The sequence below is a fragment of the Opisthocomus hoazin genome, chromosome 20, assembly GCF_030867145.1.
Source record: "Opisthocomus hoazin isolate bOpiHoa1 chromosome 20, bOpiHoa1.hap1, whole genome shotgun sequence".
In the NCBI taxonomy this organism is placed as follows: domain Eukaryota; kingdom Metazoa; phylum Chordata; class Aves; order Opisthocomiformes; family Opisthocomidae; genus Opisthocomus; species Opisthocomus hoazin.
Window position 1 is genome coordinate 11,905,795 of NC_134433.1, and position 20,531 is coordinate 11,926,325.

The 20,531-nt window shown below is 68.7% G+C and overlaps 3 protein-coding genes across 3 annotated transcripts; all 3 read right to left on the reverse strand.

Annotated features, from left to right (window-relative positions):
• Positions 1 to 225: 225 nt before the first annotated feature.
• PIGS (phosphatidylinositol glycan anchor biosynthesis class S) lies at positions 226 to 4,424 on the reverse strand. Its single transcript, XM_075440438.1, has 12 exons — positions 4,361 to 4,424; positions 4,148 to 4,287; positions 3,966 to 4,077; positions 3,463 to 3,552; positions 3,222 to 3,313; positions 2,856 to 3,054; positions 2,401 to 2,543; positions 2,185 to 2,299; positions 1,810 to 1,955; positions 1,585 to 1,685; positions 983 to 1,193; positions 226 to 813 (listed from the first exon to the last, which is right to left on the reverse strand). The coding sequence occupies exons 1-12, from the start codon at positions 4,395 to 4,397 to the stop codon at positions 538 to 540; spliced, it is 1,662 nt and encodes a 553-aa protein (XP_075296553.1). The 5' UTR covers positions 4,398 to 4,424; the 3' UTR covers positions 226 to 537.
• Positions 4,425 to 5,781: 1,357 nt separating this feature from the next.
• Positions 5,782 to 9,669, reverse strand: ALDOC (aldolase, fructose-bisphosphate C). Its single transcript, XM_075440072.1, has 9 exons — positions 9,584 to 9,669; positions 8,676 to 8,801; positions 8,379 to 8,590; positions 8,229 to 8,283; positions 7,991 to 8,151; positions 7,400 to 7,483; positions 7,137 to 7,311; positions 6,857 to 7,056; positions 5,782 to 6,270 (listed from the first exon to the last, which is right to left on the reverse strand). Exons 2-9 carry the CDS (start codon positions 8,785 to 8,787, stop codon positions 6,175 to 6,177), a joined length of 1,095 nt encoding a protein of 364 aa, XP_075296187.1. The 5' UTR covers positions 8,788 to 8,801; positions 9,584 to 9,669; the 3' UTR covers positions 5,782 to 6,174.
• A 1,823-nt stretch (positions 9,670 to 11,492) lies between these two features.
• Positions 11,493 to 20,037, reverse strand: SPAG5 (sperm associated antigen 5). Its single transcript, XM_075440058.1, has 26 exons — positions 20,010 to 20,037; positions 19,815 to 19,927; positions 19,651 to 19,752; positions 19,169 to 19,439; positions 17,887 to 18,499; positions 17,609 to 17,801; positions 17,157 to 17,276; positions 16,954 to 17,046; positions 16,695 to 16,829; positions 16,293 to 16,412; positions 15,941 to 16,033; positions 15,597 to 15,731; positions 15,355 to 15,448; positions 15,189 to 15,282; positions 14,995 to 15,076; positions 14,466 to 14,599; positions 14,007 to 14,172; positions 13,659 to 13,845; positions 13,298 to 13,369; positions 13,033 to 13,156; positions 12,677 to 12,788; positions 12,369 to 12,449; positions 12,140 to 12,283; positions 11,888 to 11,962; positions 11,701 to 11,781; positions 11,493 to 11,606 (listed from the first exon to the last, which is right to left on the reverse strand). Exons 1-26 carry the CDS (start codon positions 20,035 to 20,037, stop codon positions 11,493 to 11,495), a joined length of 3,576 nt encoding a protein of 1,191 aa, XP_075296173.1.
• Positions 20,038 to 20,531: the final 494 nt, after the last annotated feature.

Genomic DNA, 20,531 nt, shown 5'->3' on the forward strand with positions numbered 1-20,531 from the left:
GACACGCCCCATCACCCCCACTACAGACAATGGAGGAGCTGGACCCCATTAAGGCTGAACTGGCCCCAGCAGGCTCTGCCCCACCACCCACCAACACGAGACTGACCCCCTTAGGAACTGTCCCCCACCAGCTGAACCCCCTCCCTGTCCCCCCCAAACACCAGACCCCACAAAGCAGCAGGGGGGGAGCGGGGGCAGGCCAGGACAACGGGAGGCTGACAGCCCTGCAGAGCCTCCCCCCACACCTGGGGTTTCCTTTATTTGTACAGCAGCTTGCTCCGAGCGCAGCGCAGGGCTGGGGGGTGCGCGTGGGGAGCCCCCTCCCTCCCCTCTGAGCGCAGCTCAGGACCCTGACTGAGAGCATCTCCCACTCCTCAAAGCAGTGTCTCTTCCCACTCCTGCGTCTTGGCCAGGGCAGATCCACACCAAGCTGCCGGGCCCGGCCCCGACACAGTTCTGGGGCGCCTTCTCAGGCCCTAGGTCCATGATGAGGTGGGGACAGCCCCAGCCCCACGGCAGCGTACCATAGCAAGGGGCTCAGTCCATCTTGGTGGGCTCCTTCTTACGCTGCCTGGTCTCCCGCACAATCTTGGCCAGGGAGAGGAGAATGGGGACAGCCATGGGCAGGAAGAGCGGGATGTAGATGGCAAATTTCTGGTCATCAGGGAAGTAGAGGAGATGGAGAAGAGACGGGTCAAAGAAGGCCCGCTCCGAGGAGGTGACTGCCTCCTTGCTGGCCTGGAAAGCTGAGTGCAGGTGGCCCGTGGCCAGCTCGGCCATGGCGCTCTGTGCCGAGGCCACTGCTCGGTAGACCTGTGTGGGAACAACCCCGGCAGTCAGTACCTGGCCAGGGAGGACAGGAACAAGCCTGGGGGCCTCACCTGCTGCCAGGCCCAGGCAGCACCACATCAGTGAGAGCCCGTGGTCAGGACAGGGACACCCAGCCGCCTCCACTCCCCACCTCAGGGTGCCCCAGCTCTACCTCAGAGGCAACATCATCTTTGATGACAATGTTCCCAATCTTGTCCAGGAGCTGTGCCAGCGAGGTCAAGGTGGTAGACACTGTGGCAATGTTCTCCATGGTGTGGGCCCAGAGCAGGCGGTCCAGCTCCCAGTCGGCCAGGCCCTCGTTCCCCGGGCTCTCCAGCAGGAACTCGGGGGGAAGCTCCTCCCAAGACAACCCAAACAGTAACCTGGGAGGAGAGGAGAAGGTCCCAGCCCACATCACAAGCCTGCAGTCCCACAGGCGCTCCCCGCTCTCCCCATTCCCTGGTACATCCAGCCCTGGCAGGGCTCAACCCACGCCTGACGGCCTCCCGGCCATGCAGCAGGACAAGACGAGCTTCAAACCTTGGGAGATGGGAGACGTGCCAACACCCCTGGGCCAGGTGCAGCGCTAGTCGGTGGTCAGCACCTCAAAGGCCACAAAGAGCCACCCTCAGCCTCCCAGAGCCCACCGAGGAGCCAACGAGATGCATGGGTACAGCTTGTTCTGACACACCCCTCCCCCCCCCCCCCCGCCCCGATTTCCATATGTGCAAGAAGAGCACACAGAGACCCAGGGAGTGAAGAGCGCGTCCTCACCGGAGCTGGGCCAGGAAAACCTCCATCACTCGCACCATGTCCACGTCCACGTGCAGTGGGAGGGAGGCTTGGGGGGAAGCAGGGGCTTCAACGTTGTAAATCTGCGGGAGAGTGTGTTGGGGAGGCACAGCTGGAACCCTGGGGCTGGCACGGCTGCCAGCGCTCGCTGGGGATGGGGAGCTGCCGCCTTGCCCGAGTGTTACCAGCACCACCACGGCCCCGTACCATGATGCCGCCCCAGCGGGGGCTGTGGAAGGCGTTGGTGCTCACTGGGGCTCCATCCTTGTCCTGGATGTACAGGGGCGAGTGGGAACGCTCCGGCACGTACAGCAGGAAGTTCAGCACGGGGTGGAGCGAGGCAGCGCTTGAGCCTGCAGTGGAACAGTCACAGAACATCCCTGCCTGGTAGGGACAGCGAGAGCAGAACACTCGCACGCAGAGCCGGGACAGAGCCGAGCCCGGCTCCTCCTTCCACAGCAAGCCCTGAGCAGAACCGCCAGCCCGGCAGGGCACGGTGCTGCGGGGAGGGAACAGGCACAGGCCACAGGTACAGCTGTCCCCCCTCCCTCGGCAGAGCTGGGTCAGGAGCGCAGCGCTCACCCAGCCGGGCCTCCACAGGGTTGATGACGTGTGGGAGGCTGTGGGCGCTCAAGAGGAAGCTGGAGGACTCCTTATCAAAGCGTGGCGTCACTCCTAGGACAGCGTAGTACAGGATCTGCAGGCACACAACACGGCCATTGCTGGCGGAGAAGCACATCCCAGGGCACCTGGCATGGCCAGGGCTGGGCTCCCCCCATCGCCTCTCCTGGCCCTCACCTGCGAGTCAACAGAGAAGTTGGCCACCAAGCTCAGTTTGTCCAGGATGGGCTGCACGTAGCGGTTCACAGCATCCTCGATGTCCCAGTCCACAGCGTGGGACTTGGGGTCGGGGTTTAGCAGGCTGAAGGTGATCTCGTACCCTGCCGAGGACCCACAGCCTGTCAATGCTGAGGCTGGGCGTGCAGCCACGACAGAGCTCCCAAGAGGAGCAGGACCTGACCCCCTCCTCCCTCGCCCTCCCCGACACGAGGCCATGCACCAGTGCCCCAACACACAGCCGTCGCAGCACAGATCTTGGCCCAGAGCAGCTGCCAAGGGCAAAGGGAAGACCCCGGGGCCTGTTACTCCAGAAGACACCCAGGGATGCTACAAGTGCAGCAGGAATGGGATCCCCCCCGGAGCCAGAGGGCTTTGCCCAGGCCAGGGAAGGGAGCTGGGGCACACGTCCGTACCCAGGCTGGATTTCAAGTGCCGCCGGGCGTCAAGGCCGAGCTGGCTGTTGGGCGCACGGTCCGAGAGGGCGGCAGCGATGGAACTGGCCGTGAAGGACATCACCTGCATGAGCTGCCGGAGGCGGGTCTGGAGGGCGGCCAGGCCCCCCCCAGCCCTCACCAGGGCGCTGCGGTGCTTCCCCACATAGACGCTGACGCCCTGGGAAAGGGGCAGGGGTGAGGGCCGGGCGCAGGGCTGGCTCTTGCCAACACACCAGAGGCCAGCACAGTGCCACCTGCGACAGCCTGGGGACGGATGCCTACCCCCAGGGCACCTTCAAGGGGTGAAGCACGCAGAGGCTGGCCCCGCAGGGTGCTGCTCCCTACCTGAGGCAGGAGAGAGGAGGTTTCGGGGACCACGTACACGGTCAGAGAGCCCAGCGAGGCGTCCTGCAGCGGGTGCAGAGCAGTGTCAGCCTCTGGGGAAGACGGAGGCATTAGCAGGGTTGGGAATTTCACTCCAATCCCCGTCACACCGTGAGGCACGGCAAAGCCGAGTCCTCTGCTGAGCCGCTCTCAGAAAACGGAGCCTGCTCCCGCACGGAGCTGCAACCCCTCGTCCCGGTACCTCGCGCAGAAGCCGCACCCAGCGCTGCCTCCTCCCGCGCCGTGGTGCTGCGATAGACCATCTCGTAGCGGGACGTGATGCTGGTCCTCACTGCCGGGGGAGAAAGCCCGAGCGAACCCGCTAACCCCGGCCCCCAGGCCCTTCGCTGGAGCCCCAAGGGACAGCCCCAGCGGGACACGTGCCACCAGGTCCTTCGGGCACACCTCAGCGGGGTGACCCACCCCGGCACATGGCCTCGGCCGGTGGGAGCAGTGGGCAGGACAGCCCTCTGCCAGCCAGGCCACATCCGGGGCCCCATCCCCGGGGACGCGAGCGGGTCCCTTCGGTGCCCCATCCCCGGGGACGCGAGCGGGTCCCTTCCCCGCAGCACCCTGCTGTCCCCACCACTCCCCCGTACGGGACGGAGCTCCCCCAGAGAGAGGGGAGCACGCAGGGACCCTCCCCACCCCGGGGGAAGGACGAGGCCACCGGAGGGACGGAGGACAACCGGAGGGATCTCTCACGGTTCACGGCGATCTCCATCTCTTGCGCGTCCCTGAAGGGCAGCGGCCTCGGCAGGTCCCCGGGCACCGACCCCGGGGCGAAGACCACGGCGACGGGCACGGCCAGCTGGAACTGAGCGGCGGCGGTGTCAGCCCCCGAGCCCCGCCGCCCCGGACCTCCCCCCCCGCCCCGGGGCGCTCACCGGCTGCTGGCCCAGCCCGCCGATGCCGGCGTAGGGCAGGGCGGCGCGGTAGGTCTCGGTCGTCCTCCACCACAGCGGCAGCCCCAGCACCACAGCGATGGCGGCGAAGGAGAGGGCGGCCCGCCGGCCCCGCGCCCGCTCTGCGGGGACAGCACTCAGCACCGGCCCGGCTCCCCGGGGGACAGGGGCCGGGGGACCGGACGCCGCCGCTACCTGCTTCATCCGCCGCCATCGCCGCCGCCGTCGCCATCTTCGCTTCCCGGACAAGCTGGGGGGGCGGAGCCTACTCCCAGCCCAGCCATTCAGAGCGCTCATTCCTCCCCCCGGCCAATAGACGTGGAGTCCGGAGAGCCGTGGCGCGGACGGGCGGGCAGCAACATCAATCAGAGCGCGGTACGCGCCCTGAGGAGGCGGGCATTGGCCTCACGGCCCCTACGGGTGCCGCGGAGGGACAAGTGGGCGCCTGTACAGCGCCGAGCACCGCGGCCGGGAGAAGGGGCTGGAGGCGGGGGGCGATGAGTGGTCGGTGAGGTGGATGGAGAACTGGGAGGAGTGGTGGACACACCAGCAGGCTGTGCTGCCATTCAGCGTGACCTGGACAGGCTGGAAAGCTGGGCAGAGAGGAACCTGATGAGGTTCAACAAGGGCAAGGGCAGGGTCCTGCACCTGGGGAGGAACAACCCCATGCATCAGTACAGGCTTGGAGTGGACCTGCTGGAGAGCAGCTCTGTGGAGAGGGACCTGGGTCTCCTGGTGGGTGACAGGTTGACCATGAGCCAGCAGTGTGCCCTGGCTGCCAAGAAAGCCAATGGGATTCTGGGGTGCATGAGGAGGAGTGTGGGCAGCAGGTCGAGGGAGGTTCTCCTTCCCCTCTACTCTGCCCTGGTGAGGCCCCATCTGCAGTGCTGTGTCCAGTTCTGGGCTCCCCAGTTCAAGAAAGATGAGGAGCTACTGGAGAGAGTCCAGCGCAGGGCTATGAGGATGATGAGGGGAGTGGAGCATCTCTCCTACGAGGAGAGGCTGAGCGAGCTGGGCTTGTTCAGCCTGGAGAAGAGAAGGCTGAGAGGGGACCTTAGAAATGCTGATAAATATCTGAAGGCTGGGTGTCAGGAGGACGGGGTCAGACTCCTCCCAGTGGTGCCCAGTGACAGGACAAGGGGCAACGGGCACAAACAGAAGCAGAGGAAGTTCCGTCTGAACATGAGGAAGAACTTCTTCCCTCTGAGGGTGACGGAGCCCTGGCCCAGGCTGCCCAGGGAGGTTGTGGAGTCTCCTTCTCTGGAGATATTCCAGCCCCGCCTGGACGCGGTGCTGTGCAGCCTGCTCTGGGTGACCCTGCTTCAGCAGGGGGTTGGACTGGGTGACCCACAGAGGTCCCTTCCAACCCCGAACATTCTGTGATTCTGTGAAGGGCTCCCCACTCCCCCATGGCCCACAGGGAGAGCCCAGCCCCCCCTCCCACCTCCTAGAGCCCCACGATGGGTGTGGGTGGGCTGAGACCAGGCACAGCTCGTTGCATGGGTGAGCGCAACAGGCTGCGGGTGATACCCAGAGCCAGCGGAGGGACGGGGCTGCCCGGGATGGGACAGTGCACGGTCCCTGGGTACCCCACGGCGAGGGAGCAGGCGGCACAGCGCTGTCTCTACCGTTTATTCGTTGTTAGGCTATTTGGTACACGGGGTGCACACGGCGAACACAACACAGGCGCCCCAAGGGGCGGCAGCGACCGGGACTGCGAAGCTACGGCAGGGCAGGGGCACCCCCAGGCCTCCCCTCCTGCCCCCCACGGCCTGGCCGGAGCCCCCCGCCAAAGGGGCTCCCGGATGGCTCCCTCCTAGGGCCGGCTAACCCAGGCCCCCCCACTTCATCTGCAGACGTGTCGGCGTGGGGCCGGCCCGCGGGGCATGCTCCCCTTCCCCTCCCCACGTGGCGGCTCCCCTGGGTGGCGGGGGTGGAAGCGGGGTGTGAGCAGTGGTGGGCAGGGGGCCGGGGCGGGGGCTGGGGCCGGTGGGGCGCCCAGCCGGGGCTCAGTACGCGTGGTTGGCCACGTAGAGGGACTGCCCGGCAGCCCCCGAGTCGTCCCCGCTGCCCTCGTACTTGCCCAGCGCCGCCAGCCCGTTCACCTGCGGGGAAAGGGAATGTCAGTGGCCCCCAGGGGGGTATGGCCCTCGGGGTCCCCCAGCCCATGGGGGGACACTCCTTCATGTCCCCTGCATCCCTGCAACAACACAGCCCTTGGTATCACCCTCCCATCGGGACAGAGCCCTCAGCGTCCCCCATCTCACTGGGTACAACCCTTCGTGTCCCCTGTCACCCCAGGGGATGTGGCTTTTGGCGTCCCTCTTCCCTTTCCCTGAGGGACACAGCATCCCCCATTCCCCTGTGGGGATGCAGTCCCCAGTGTCCCCGAGAGACAGTACTGTCTGTGTCCCCTTCATGGGGACCGTGGTCCTTGGCATCCCTCGTCCCATGGGGCACAGCCCCTGGTGTCTCCCGTCACCCTGTGGGACGTGGCCCTCACCATCCCCTGTCCCAAGGGGCACAGTCATCAGTGTACCCCCTCCCACAAGGACACAGCCCTCGGTGTCCCCACCAACCCATGGGGACACAGCCCTCGGTGTCCCCCATGGGATGCAGCCCTCGGCATCCCCACCACCCCATGGGATGCAGCCCTCAGCACCCCTCTCCTGCGGGGACCATCCCCATCACCTCTGCACGCTTGACGAACTCCTCAGTGGCGGCGGTGGCATTGTCCCGCTGCCCACGCCAGGCGCTGAGCGCCGACGCCTGCAGCGCCCGCCCGTAGGAGAAGGTGAGGGCCCACGGCCGCAGCAGCGGGCACGTGTTGATGGCGTTGAGGTTGATGGAAGCCTCCTCCTCACTCTGACCCCCGGACAGGAAGGTGACACCTGCAGAGAGCGGGGTTATGGCAGCGGGGGGTCCACAGGGCATCCCCCTCCTGGTCCCCGCCACATCCCGGTGCTGGTACCTGGCACGGCTGGGGGCACGGTGCGGCGCAGGGCGGTAACAGTGGCCATGGCGATCTCCTCGGGGCTGTACTTGGTGGGGCAGGAGTGCCCAGGGGTCACCATGTTGGGCTTCAGCAGGGTCCCCTCCAGGTAGACGTGGTGGTCGCTCAGTGCCTTGTAGACAGCTGCCAGCACCTGGGGAGGATGAGCAGCATGGAGTGCCCCAGCACGGCGTGGCACAGCGCGGCACAGTGCCCGCCCTGCTGCCCACCCCACTGCTCACCTTCTCTGTCACGTACTGGCACCGCTTGAGGTCGTGGTCACCATCGGGCAGGATCTCTGGCTCCACGATGGGCACGATGCCGTTCTGCAAACACCAGGCAGATGCCATCACGGGGACATCCCTGGGCATCGCCCTGGCCCCATGGCAATGTGGGCCAATGCCTGGACCCGGAGGGCGATGCTCAGCCCTAAGGTTCAATGCCCACCCTTGTCAGTGATGCCCATCCCAGTGGGGTGATGCCTGGCGCCATGAGGTGATGCCCAACCTGGGAAGGTCAACTCTTGGCCCCGTGGAGCAATGCTTGTGCTTGTGGGGTGGTTCCCAGGCTCGTGCAGCAATGCCTGGCCCCATGGGTGATGCCCACCCCATGGGGCAACGCCTGGTCCTGGGAGTCAATGCCCCTCTACATGAGGTGTTACCTTGCCCATGGGTTGATGCCCACCCCATGGGGTGATACTCAGACATGGGGGCAATGCTGAGCCCCATGGATCTGTGCCCATTCCTCTGGGGCAATACCTGGCCCTCTAAGTCAACACCCATCCTATGGGTCAATGTCCATCCGTGGGGTGATGCCCAGCCACAGACACGTACCTGCTGGCAGATGCTGGCGTAGCGGGCCAGGACGTTGGCGTTCTCCATGATGGCGAGCGCGGAGGGGGTGTTGTCACTGATTTTCAGCACGCAGCGCCACTTGGCAAAGTCAGCCCCGTCCTTCTTGTACTGGGCACAGCGCTCCGACAGCCCGTCCAGACCTGCCGGGCAGTGTGTCAGCCCCACAGTGCCGCAGCCCTGAGCCCCCAGCTCCCAGCCCCCTACCCACTCCACCTACCCTGCGTGGTGGTCTCGCCATCCGTCCCGGCCAGCGGCACGACGCCCTTGTCCACCTGTAGAGCGAAGGGGAAAGCACTGCTGAGCCCCACCAGCACGCTCCAAGCACCCTCGGCACCCCACAAACCCACCGGACACCCTCCCACCACACCTTGATGCCCACGACGATGCCCTTGTCCTTGATCATCTGGACAAAGGGGGTGCCGTCGTCAGCCTTCTGGTACATGGTCTCGTGGAAGAAGATGACGCCCCCGATGCATTTCTTCACCCGGCTGTCGGCGCTGAAGAGGATCTGGCGGTACAGCCGGCGGTTCTCCTCCGTGTTCTCCACCCCGATCTGGTTGAGGCGCTTCGCCATGCTCCCTGCCAGCACCCAGCACCCTCAGTTGGCGTGGGGAAAAGGGGTGACGGGACAGATCCCCCCCAGCCCCTGGGCCCCCGCACTGACCTACGGACTCATCGGCAGCCAAGATGCCCTTGCCCGGGGCCACGATACGCAGCGCGATGTCCGACAGCTCCTTCTTCTGCTCGGCCGTCAGCGCGGGGTATTGGTGCGTCATGGTGGCGGTGCTGGCTGCGAGCGGACGGGGGCTGAGTCACGCGCCGACGGGGCGGCCCCCGCACCCCAACCCACCACGCGCCCGCAGCCGGCAGGGCCCCGGGACCCCCACGGCACCGGGACCCCGACCGGCGGGCGCGTTGCGTGAGCAGGCGGCTGCCCTCGCCCCGGGACGGGCAGGGCCTCGTGGAGGATGCCGGGGAGCTCCCAGCCATTTTGCTGCCGGCTCGCCCGCCTCCAGCCCAGCCATCTTGAGGGAGCTCAGCTCGGCGGGGGGGGGGCCGGGGCAGGCAACGGGGGGCGCGGGGATGGAGATACCCCGGGGCTGGAGGTACCCCGGGTGGGAGGTGCGCGGGGGGGTGGCGATAGCCCGGGGGGGGGGGGGTTGGAAATACCCCGGGAATGGCGCTACCCGGGGACGGAGACCCCAGCGGCGGCACTACGGGGGTTTGGGGGTACCCGGGGGCTTGGGGTACCCCGGGGCTGGCGCCGTCGAGGGGCCGGGGATGCCGCGGGGAGCCGGTGCTCCCCCCGCCGCCGGCACCGCCTGGGCTGGGGCTGCGCCAGCGCAGAGAGGGGGTCTCCGGGCCCCCCCCCAGCCCCAGCACCCCCATGCCCGGGGCTCCTTCTGCCCCGGAGCCCCCCAGCCCTGCCCGACCCCCGGGATGCCCGCGGCGCCGCACGGAGACACCCCGGAGCCCCGATGGGGCAGTGGGCTCCCACTGCCGGGGTCCCTCGGCTGCATCCCCGGCTGCCCACCCCCCTACCCCCCCCCCCGGCTCCCGGCTCCCCCTTACCGTGCGGGGCGGGCGCGGACTGCGGGTTGCGCGCTCCGGACCCGCGGTAAATGGGGCTGCGGTGCCGCAGAGCTACGTGACCGACGGGGCGGCACCCGGCAGGACCGGCCCCCCCGCCCGCTCCGCCCCCCCCCGCCGTCCGCACCCCCCCCACACCCCCCCCCCCCGCCCGGCGGCGACAACGCCTGCGGCTGGTGGGGACCCCACGGCCACAACGCGGGCTGGGGACCCCGCTGTGCCGCCCCTTTGCAAACCCCGCTGCTGCTGGGGACCCCTCCGTGTCGTGTGTGTGTCCCCCCCCGGGCAGGGACCCAGCTGAGTCACCCCCCCACCCTGTCATGGGCAGGGACCCCCCACGCCACCACCCAGGCACCCCACTGTGCCAGCCCAGTGCCACCCCGGGGGCTGCTGGAGACCCCACTGTGCCACAGACCGTGCCGTGCCTTGCTATGGGCAGGGACCCCCCCTGCCACCCCCTTTCCACTGCCGGGGACCCTTCTGTGCCCCCCTGCTGCCACCACCCGGGACCCCACTGTGCCCCCCTATTGCCATTGCCAACTACGGGCAGGGACCTTCCCCTTCTCACCTCTGGGCCAGGGACCCCCACCTTGTGCCACCCCCAGTCTGGGGACCCCAGCTGCGTCACCTCTGCTGCCAGGGGCCAAGCCCCAGCAGCGCAGTGCCCCGGACCCCCGGGACAGGGTGGGGGTTCGCACAGGAGCCCGGCTCCCACTCGGAAAAGCCGCCCGTGGCTGGCACAGGGACAGCAGCAGTGTCCCCGCTCACCCCACGGGCCCGCTGCCAGGCCCCTGTTCCGCTGAATCCCCGCCGTAAAAGGAGGGCTCAGCCACCCCACATGGCCCTAACCCGGGGAGGGGACCTCATCTCCCCCCGCATCCCAGAGCCGGCCACAGCCTGGGGTCCCCAACGCCAGCCCCACGTCTCGGGGGGCCGTATCTGACCCCGCTGCCGGGAGGGAGGCGATGCTGGGAAGCAGCGAGCGCAGCTTCCCCGCCAGCCACCCACGCACCCGGGACACGGAACTCCAAACACCTCTGTTTCCTGGGTGCAAGGGTAGAGCAAGGTGCCAGCACCCAGTGCACCGCAGCACCCGCCCCGCACAGGGCAGCAGGGCTGCGGCGGAGGGCAGGGGAAGGTGACCCCCCCCCGGCAGGAGAAACAGGCCATTAAAAACCAGAGCACTTGTCTGAGCGCTGCTATTTCGGGCCGTGCTGGGGGGAGGAAGGTGCCGCACGTCCCCCATGGCAGCTGGGAGCATCCTCGGGGTCAGGAACACCGGGATGGGGATCCCACAGGAGATGCCCTAGCAGGGGAGGAGGGAGGCAAGGCTGGAGCTGTGCTGGGAGCTGGGGGGCCCCCGAGGGACCCCCCCCATGCAGCAGCAGGGGCCAAGGAGGGGGCTGGGAGCAGGAGCTGGCAGAGCTCCCAGCGCCTGGCAGGCAGCGCTCGCCATGACCCAGGGGATGCTGCGTGCCGGAGCCGCACTGGGAGATGGAACCATCCCCACACAGCGGGCATACGGCCCACGGCCCCGCAGTGGGGGCTCCAACACCCTCCGCAGGAGGGGGCCCAGGGGGAATCTAGGGCAGGAGGAGGAGCGGGGGCCTAGGGAGGGAAGCTGGGTCAGCCTGGGGAACGTGGCACCTTACTGAGAGCAAGCACGGGCAGGGGGGTGCATGGCCCCCGCCAAGGAGAGGCCCTGGGGTGGCAGGGAGCCATGCCCCGTGACGGGGACAGAGCAGGCACAGCCAGCACAGGCTGGACGAGTTGTCCCCGCCCAGGGCACCGGGAGCTTCCTGCATCCGTGCACTAGGCAGGGTGAAAGCCAACAAAACTTTATTCAATAAATAATTACAGCATTAAGAGGAGGAAGGTTTCACGCTACAGGCTATAGCGGCTCAGCAGCTTCCTTGCTGACGCTGGCCGGCTTCAGGCCCAAGTACCGCAGCAGGCTCTGGAGCTCCTGGCAGCCCGCTGCCACCTCAGGGACCACCGACAGGACCTGAGGACAGCAGTGGCATTGGTGACGGCGTTCAGGATGGGGGTTTGCATTGCCACAGTCACACCAAGGGCGAGTGACAAACCACAAACCTCACCTCTTTCATCTTTTCCTGCATCTCCTCGTGGGTCCTCAGCACTTTCTGGGCCTGATGGAGCCTCAGCTCCAGCCCTTGGACCTGCGGTGGGAGATGCCTGTCAGGAGCCTGCCCCAAAACTGGGCAGAGACTGGCCCAGGAGGGAGAGGGGACTGGAGCCAGGGCAGCCCCTCAGGGCTCCCCATACCTGCTCCAGGTGCTTGTCCGAGAGCAGCAGATTCTCATCCTCTTTCTCCAGCAGCAGCAGCCGCAGCTTGTCCACCTGCAAAGAGAGCGAGCGATGTGGAGAGCTCGCTGTGGGGTGAGAGCCATCGGGTGGGGGGCTCCCCCCGCCACCCCTGCCGGTCGCCTGCTCGAGGAGCGAGGTCTGGAGAGGTCCCTGTCCATGGAGGAGTGGTGACACCAGGAGCCCACAGCCCTGGCAGCCCCCCAGCCTCACCTCCTGCCGCAGCAGAACTCGCTCCTGGACGTAGGCAGCGTCCACCTTGGGCTCCTGCCCCCGCATCTCCTCCCACAGCACCTTGGCCTCCGTCTCCGCGCGCTGGAGCGAGCGCTTCAGCTGGGAGACCTCTCCCTTCAGCCTCTGCGGGGGAAAACGAGATGCTGAGTGGGGTCCCGTGGCCAGCACCCCGCAGGCGTGCAAGCCCGACCAGGCCCCCATGACGCACCGTGACTTCCCCACTCTTGTCAATGAGTTGCAGCATCTTCTCTTCCTGCTGTTTCACCACGTCCTGCAGCTCCTTCTCGTTCTGTGGGGGAGAAGCAGCGGTGTCAGGCAGCGCCCGGCCCCAGCCACCCCCAGCACCCCAGGGAGGGAGCGCGTTTTCTCATGTTTGAGCAGGTCAGACGAGCCAGTAGCACCCGTGAGGCACCGCCAGAGCCGGTCACCCAGATTTCTCCATGTCCTAGATCAGCGCCCGACCCAGTTCGGCTCTGCCCTGGGGTGAGCGCTGGCCCACTTCTGGCACCCGCTCACCTCTAGCTTGCCCCTCAGCGCCTTGTTCAGCTTGGTGATGGTGGCAGCCTGGGCGTCCATCTTCTCCTGGCTCTCAGCTGTCACCGTCTCCAGACGGAGCTGCAGGTCAGAGCTGGGAGAGGACAGTGGGGTTGAGCCGAGGGCAGTGCCGGGTACCAGACCCCTTCCTGGGCATCCCACCCAGCCCCACGGTGAGAGGGACCAACCCACCAGCCCAGCCAGCTGGAAAAAGCCCTTCTAGCCGTGACAGGAGCTGTCTAACCCAGAGCTGCGGTGAGAGGCAGACCCCAGACAGGCTGCCCGCAGGAGAGCAGTGCCCATGCCCGGCCCTCGACACAAGCCGCTGCTGAACTCACATCTCCGTCTGCAGCGCCTTGAACTCGCTCTGCTCCAGCTCCTGGATGCGGGAGCTCAGCATGGTGAGGTCGGAGACCACGGCTCTCAGCTCCCTCACGCTCTCCAGCAGACCAACTTCAGGCTCTGTGGGCCGGGCAGAGACTGATGAGCGGCACGGAGGGAACGTCAGCCCCAGGGGACACGGAGCCAAGCAGGAAGGCACGCCTGCTCATCCCCCTGTGCAGGCAACCCTGCAGCTCCAGAGCAGGGTGACAGCCCCGATACCTCTTGGCTTTGGTGTAGAGGCAGATTTGTCCTTGGAAAATGCACTCCCACCACCGACAGCTTCATCGGCATCTGCAAGCAGAGAGGGCAGAGGTGCTGCGCCCAGCCCTGCGTGCGGCAGGGAGCATGACCGGAGCTCACCCACGCGCCCATCCGCCCCAGGGAGCTGTGAGAAGGCCCCAGCCACTCACAAGAGCAGTGACCCAGCCCATGGCTGCCACAAGGGAACAACCAGGGAATCCACAGGGAAGGGCACGGCGATGGCACTGGGATCTCCTCCTTGCCCAGCAGCAGTGCGTACCCCAGCATGGGAGGGAGCGATGCCCAACCCCAGCACTCCGGCAGCGGGGTGCCAGCTCACCTTTCCCCGACACCGCTTTCAGGACGCTGCCCACGAAGGAGCTCCCGGCGCGGTACGGGGTGCGGCATGCCGGCGTGCGGCAGGCAGGGGTCCAGGCGCGGCGAGGTGTCTGCCAGCCCGGCGTCCACCACCCTGGCGTCCGTGGAGCTGGGGTCCAGGCTCTGCTTCTTGATGGGGCATCCTCATCCTTCAGAGAAGAGGGAGAGAACAGCGCTGGAGCACAGCTAGTGACAACTATTCACTGCCCCAGCGAGCTGGGGGGTCTCGAAGCCACGCCATGGACAGCCGCAGGGGTCTGACCCTCCCCAGGCCACCCCCACGTCCTTGTCCCCAGGGCAGGGCTCCTACCTGCTCCTGCAGAGCGGCCCTGAGGCAGGCGGCGAGCTCCTGCAGCCGCGTCTTGCTCTCTGTGATGTCCGTGGAGCACCAGGAGACCTTGTCCCTCTTGAGCTGCAAGTCGAGGAGCTCGGCCTTGGTGTTCTCCAGCTCCTGGCAGAGGGCAGCCTGCTCTTCCCTGCGGGATGACATCAGCCTCAGTGGGAGCAGTGTTCCCCCTCCTCAGTGTGGGATGGGGACATTTCCCACACTTGCCTCCCACCGTGACCAGGGGGACAGGTGCAAACCCCACAGATGTAGGCAGCTTCCCCCAAGATGGGGTCTGCTGGGCTTCCCCACAGCCTCTTCCACCCGCCTGGGCAACCACGCAGTGACTGGAGCCGTGTCCCCTGTTTGTCCCCCACCCCCCAGGAGGAGCTCGATTTCCCAAAGTGGAGGGGTTCAAGCGGAGGTGGTGAACAGGGTCGGTACCGCAGGCACTGGTGGGAATCCATCAGCTCCTCGTACTGCAGGCTGCGCTCCTGCAGGGCAGCCAGCGTGGACTTCAGCTTGGCCTCCACCTCCAGCAGCTGCGTGCGGAGCATGCGGTTCTCCTGGTCAAGGAACTGTAGGAGGACACGGCCATGAGGGCACAGAGAACCAAGGGGGCCCTTTGGGACCCCCCAGCACGGTCACTCCCACGCCTCAGGGTGCTGTTTCCAATTAGGGGCAGCTTTGCTGCTAACACACCAACCCCTGGAGCCCAGTGCTTTACCGGGGACGTAGGACAGGCGGAGGGACAGCACCACGCCTGCAGCCAGGGGAATTATCCCAGAGAGTTGTCCCCCCCCACCCTGGGAATCGCCGCCGGGCAGGATGGAGAGCCGTGCTACGTGCGGGATGTCAACTGCCCTCACCGCGCTGGGGCTAATCCCGCTCCTGGCCGGCCGCCAGCGCTCCCGCGAGGCCGTGCCGCGGCCGGCAGCGCGTGATGGCGTGGGCAGGGTCGGGCAGCTCCTACCTCCCGGCACTCGGTTGCTTCTCGCAGCTCCTGGCACAGCCCCTTCCTCTCCCGCTGCAGGGTGTCCCTCTCCCGTGCCAGCCTGCGGGAAGGGGACGGGGTCAGGGGGTACCGCATTCTGGGGATGAGGGGTGGCAGGAGGTGGCTATGGGAGGGAGGGGGGGGCAATGCCATGCTCCAGGGCTCAGACCCACCAGGCCATCTCCTCCCACTGCTTCTCGTTCTCCTGCTGCAGCGCATCCCGTTCCTGCTCCACGTTGGCCATTTTCGTCATCAGGTTGCTCATGTCTGCGAGGGTCAGAGCCGTCAGCGCTGGGGGGGACGGGGGCCGCTCCAGCCCCCCAAGTCACCCACCCCTACCTGTGCTGAGGCAGGAGTTGGTCACCGTCAGCTGCTCCAGCTGAGCCGCCGTGTCCCGCAGGGCCGCCGAGGTCTCCTCCAGCTGGCCGGACGCCTGCGGAGCCACCGTGCCCTCCGGGCTTGCTTTGGGCTGCTCTTCCCCATGGGGTGCTCCCACACCAAGGGGTGCCCCAAGTCACCCGGGCTGCAGGGGAGCATCCCAGACACCCCCAGGCACCCCTCGGGAGAAGGCAAACCCCTACCTCCTCCTTGGCTTGGAGGGCTTCGTCCGCTTGCTGCCTCATGGTGTCCCGCTCCTCCAGGCAGCTCCGCAGCTTGCCGGGCACGCTCTCCAGCACGGCCCGGCACCGGGACACCAGGGCCCTTGTCTGCTCGCGCTGCAAGGGGAGACGGCACCGGGCAGAGCTGAGCACGGCGCGGCCACGCCGGCTGGTGGCTCTGCCCGGCTGCGTGACCGGGGCTGGGTGTGGGAGCCAGGCTGCCGGCCATACCCAGGGCACGAAGCGCTCCGAGGGGGAGCAAAGCGGCACTGGTGGGGAGGCAAGGGACTGAGCCTGCTGCCAGCCCCCACTGGGACACCCCTCACCTCCGCGTCCAGGGCTCTCCTCTCCTCCTCCAGATTTTCGAAGGTGACATCTATGAATTCCCGGAAAGGCTGAGCCTCGGCAGCCAGGGACGCCTGTGGGGCAGGAAAGATGGGTCAGCACCGCCGCCGTGAAAGATCCACATTCCACGGCCACGGAGGCAGGCAAGCGCCAGTCCCAGGGCCGGATCTGCGGCAGCTTCCCAGCAGCGGCGCCAAGAAACCTGTGACGGACCCAAGCCCATCGCAGACCATTGCTCAGAGCATCACCCAGGCTCAGCACACTGGGATGCCCATCCAGCCCCCCGGGGACCCGGGCAGGAGGCAGCCAGAGGTGCCCCCACCTGCTCGGTACCTGCTGGTCGATGGCATCTGCCAGCAGCTTGCCCAGCTCTCGCTGGGAGGCCAGGCTCTGGTCACGGGCGCTGATCCGGGCGCTGGCGTGGGCACGGAAGACCTCCAGGAAGCGATCGCCCTGCCGAGGGGAGGATGCTGCTCCGGGCATGGCGTCGCACAGGGGCAGCTCCCGGGAGCCATCCCCGCATGCCGCTGCGGCCCAGGGCTCCCGCTCCCCGCAGGACACAGCCCCAGCCAAAAGCCCACCCCGAGAGCTCCAGCCGCAGCCCTTCTGGCCTTCCATGGCCACATTGGGCTTCTCCCCCTGGGCACCAGAGACCGGCAGAGATGCAGGACGCCCCATCAAAGGCACGGGGACGGCAGAGCCTGCCCTGGTCCCCCGTGCCGTCTGCCTCCCTACCTCCTCCTTGGCTCGGAGGGCTTCGTCCACTCGCTGCCTCATGGTGTCCCGCTCCTCCAGGCAGCTCCGCAGCTTGCCAGGAACACTCTCCAGCACGGCCCGGCACCGGGACACCAGGGCCCTCGCCTGCTCCCGCTGCAAGGGGAGACGGCGCCGGGAGGCACGGGGTGTAGCCGATGGCGGCTGCGTGTGCCGGCAGCGCCAGCACCTCCCGAACCCCAGGGGAAAGCGAGCCCAGCCTGGCTGCGCCGGGGCTCACCTCCCGGTCCAGGGCTTCTTGGTCGTCCCACAAGCTCTGAAACGCGGCATCCGCCAGGCCCCGGAAGAGGAGGCACTGCCTGCTCCAGGCGCTCTGCGGAAGGGGCAGGGGCACCGCTCAGGCCGCGCTCCCAGGGCAGCACGGGGCACACGTACCCCGTGCCCGGCTGAGACCTGGCGCGCTCATCGCACGCCGAGACACACCGTCCCCGCGGCGGCCTGCTCCAGCTCCCGCTGCACGTCCTGCTCCGCTGCCCGCTGCCGCTGCAGGGCCCCCGTTTTCTTCCGCAGCTCCAGGTAGAGGTTGTGGTAGATCTCCTCCTCCTAAGGGCATCCCGGAAGAGCGGAGGGGGCTTTGCACCAGCCCCACTCCGCCCTGGGGTCTGGCGAGAGCCATTTGGCCGTGACACCTCCCGCCTCCCCCCCACCACCACGTGTGCCAGGGACGTTTCCCCGCACAAAGGGTTCAAATCCAGCAAACTCAGCGGGTCGAGCCCAGCGCATTAACGCCGCTGGAACAGCGCCGGGCGCGTGATGCCGTGCCTCGCCGCAGCAGCTGCCCCGCTTTACTCCCACTCCACTTCACCCGGTGGGCACCATCATGGCGCCAAGGCCGCGGAAAAATGGGGTGGCATCGTCCCAGCGAGGACTCTTACCCCTTTGGGGCGGGTGACGTCCGTCTGCGTGAGCGCGTCCCTCTGCTCAGCTGGCCCCACGCCGGGCAGCGGCCGCTGGCTCTCCTGCCAGTCGCGCAGCTGGAGCGAGAGGGCTTCGATGATGATGAGGGTGCTCTCCAGCCGCCCCTCCAGCTCTGCCCGTGACAGGGACTTCAGCTGCTCCCGGGGACAGCTGGGGACACAGAGAGGGCTTGGGGCAGGGACAGCTCACGGGTGCCACGGCCCTGTCCGGGGCAGGGGGACGTCCCCACACTTACTGCCAGAGCAGGGAGTCCGTTTCGGCAGCGCTGTCCTTGGCGCAGGCAGGGCCACCCACGGACGTGTTCGTGCTCCTCTCCCACAGGTCCCGGGGGGTCATGAAGGTGCCAGCAGCCGCGGTGGGCACGGGGGTGACGCTGGTCCCGGCGGCCGCGGTGGGCACGGGGGTGACACTGGTCCCGGCGGCCGCGGTGGGCACGGGGGTGACGCTGGTCCCGGCGGCCCGCCGTGGTGCGGGCAGGGTCAGGCTGTGCCGCAGGGACTCCAGCAAGGACGAGGCGTTGAGGCTCTTCTCCAGCCACACCAGCGGCAACACCCAGGACACAGAACTCGGGGCCACCTCGAGCGAGGGGCTAGGGGTGGCCGCTGCCTCCGACCCAGCAGGCTCTGACCTATCTGCCTCGATGGGAGGGGGTCTGGGGGGGCTCTGCTCTGGGGGGGCAGGGGCTGAGGATTCGCCCCCCTCGGGGGTGCCTTGGCAAGGCGGGGGATCCGCACTCCCATCCTCAGCCCTGGGCTCGGGGGCCACGGGGCTGCAGGAGAGGTCTGTGGGTGCCAGTCGCCAGCCGTGGAGGGGAGCTTCCTGCGGGGTGGAGCTGGTGCCGGGGGGTCCTGGGGTGCAGGAGGCCAGGCTGGCACTGCCCAGGGGCCCGGGGCTGCAGGGTGCTAGAGCCGTGCTGCACAGGGAGTTTGGGGTGCAAGGCACGGAGCTGATGAGGCCAGGGGGTCCCGGGGTGCAGGGCGCTGAGGTGGTGCTGCCAGGGGGCTCTGGGGTACACAGCCCTGGGATGGGGCTGCCCAGGGGAGCCGGCACAGGGCTGCTGGGGGGCTCTGGGGTGCTGGGCCCCAGGACGGGGCTGCTCGGGGGGGCTGGCACGGGGCTGCTGGGGGGCTCTGGGGTGCTGGGCCCCAGGATGGGGCTGCCCAGGGGAGCCGGCACTGGGCTGCTGGGGGGCTCTGGGGTGCTGGGCCCCAGGATGGGGCTGCTCGGGGGGGCTGGCACGGGGCTGCTGGGAGGCTCTGGGGTGCTGGGCCCCAGGATGGGGCTGCTCGGGGGGGCTGGCACGGGGCTGCTGGGGGGCTCTGGGGTGCTGGGCCCCAGGATGGGGCTGCTCGGGGGGGCTGGCACAGGGCTGCTGGAGGGCTCTGGGGTGCTGGGCCCCAGGACAGGGCTGCCCAGGGGGGCTAGCACAGGGCTGCTGGGGGGCTCTGGGGCGCACAGCCCTGGAGTGGAACAGCCAGAGGACTCCAGGCTGGTGCTAATGGGGGGCTCTGGGGTACCGGGTACCAGGGTGCGACTCCTGGGGGGCTCGGGGGCCCCAGGCTTCAGGGTGGGACTCCCGGGGTTCTCCAAGGTGTTGGGCCCCAGTATGGGAGTCCCTGGGGGCTCTGGGATGGCGCTGCTGGGGGCCTCCGGGGTGCAAGGCACTACGGGGGTGCTGCTGGGGGGGGGCAGGATAGCACTTCCAGGGGGTCCTGGGGTGCAGGGCACCGGGGCGACACTGCCAGGGGGCCCCCGGGTGCGGGGCACTGGGGTGACGCAGTCATGGTCCTAGAGGACATTTGGGGGTGGAGGGGCGGGTGTCAGGGCTGCCCTGCCCTTCCCCCCAGCACCCCACAGTTCCCCTCAGCCTCCCCATTTCCCCCACCATCGGACTGGTACCCCCCCCCCCCCCCCCCCCGGGGTCCGGTACCCCCCAGCATCCCTCCCCGTCATTCCGCCTCCCGTCGCCCCCCCCCCGCCCCGGTTCCCCCGCACCGACCTTGAGCCGCAGCCGGCGGAGCAGCGGAGTGAGGCTGGTGCGCTCGGCTGCCGGCTGCAGCCGCAGCTCCTGCAGGGGGGGGCGCCGGGGCCGCTGCTGCGCCTGGGGCGGGGGAACCGGGAGTCACCGGGGGAGTCACCGGCGGCACCCCACCCCCCCCGTACCGGTAACGCTCCCGCCCGAACCGGACCGGCCGCCGCCCCCCAGCCACCTCCGGGCAACCCCGCGTGGTCGCGGCCGCCCCGCCGGGATCTCGCCCCCACCCCCGCGGCTCTACCTGCCGCCCCACCGGGAGGCCCGAACCGGTGACCGACCGACCCCCGCCCGCCCCGTGCCGAGCCCCCGGCCCCGGCCCGCACTCACGGCGGGGGTCTGGGCGGCCCACATGGCCCCGCCCTCCTCTCACGGTGCCGCTGCCGGTGCCGGTGCCGCCGCTCCCCGCGCGCTGCCGCCGCCGCCCGTTTGAAAACCACGCACCGCTCTGATTGGCCGCTCCGTGCACACGTCACTCCGCCGCCGAGGTCGTTAGGGGCGGGGCTGCGCCGGGCGGAGGGGGCGGGGCTGCGCCGGGCGGAGGGGGCGGGGCTGCGCCGGGCGGAGGGGGCGGGGCTGCGCCGGGCGGAGGGGGCGGGGCTGCGCCGGGCGGGGGGGCGGGGCTGCGCCGGGCGGGGGGGCGGGGCTGCGGGCGAGCCCCCGCCCCCGCCGCGCCGTGCAGCGCAGCGCCGAGCACAGGGCGCACCGGGAGGAAGAGGTGGGGGGATAACGGGACCGGGCCCAGCACCCCCCACACCCCGGGGCTCCCCAGCGCCTGCCCCGCTGCAGCCAGCCCTGCGCGGCCTCCCAGACCCGCCCCGAGCCCTGCCCCGAGCCCTGCCCCGGGG

Bases quoted from the DNA above. Each gene is read 5' to 3' on its own strand.
- PIGS (XM_075440438.1), bottom strand. From the start codon at position 4,397: ATGGCGACGGCGGCGGCGATGGCGGCGGATGAAGCAG. The intron at 2,300-2,400 runs GTGAGGGCCAGG...GTGTGCCTGCAG, and splicing joins ACTTCTCTGTTGACTCGCAG to ATCCTGTACTACGCTGTCCT. The intron at 1,686-1,809 runs GTACGGGGCCGT...ACTCTCCCGCAG, and splicing joins CCCGCTGGGGCGGCATCATG to ATTTACAACGTTGAAGCCCC.
- ALDOC (XM_075440072.1), bottom strand. From the start codon at position 8,787: ATGACGCACCAATACCCCGCGCTGACGGCCGAGCAGAAGAAGGAGCTG. The intron at 8,284-8,378 runs GTGTGGTGGGAG...TTCGCTCTACAG, and splicing joins GCATCGTCGTGGGCATCAAG to GTGGACAAGGGCGTCGTGCC. The intron at 7,057-7,136 runs GTACCAGCACCG...CGCTCTCTGCAG, and splicing joins CGTGCCCCCAGCCGTGCCAG to GTGTCACCTTCCTGTCCGGG.
- SPAG5 (XM_075440058.1), bottom strand. From the start codon at position 20,037: ATGTGGGCCGCCCAGACCCCCGCCGTGA. The intron at 19,440-19,650 runs GTCGGTGCGGGG...AATGTCCTCTAG, and splicing joins TCCGCCGGCTGCGGCTCAAG to GACCATGACTGCGTCACCCC. The intron at 13,157-13,297 runs GTATCGGGGCTG...CCCGGCCCACAG, and splicing joins CTCTACACCAAAGCCAAGAG to AGCCTGAAGTTGGTCTGCTG.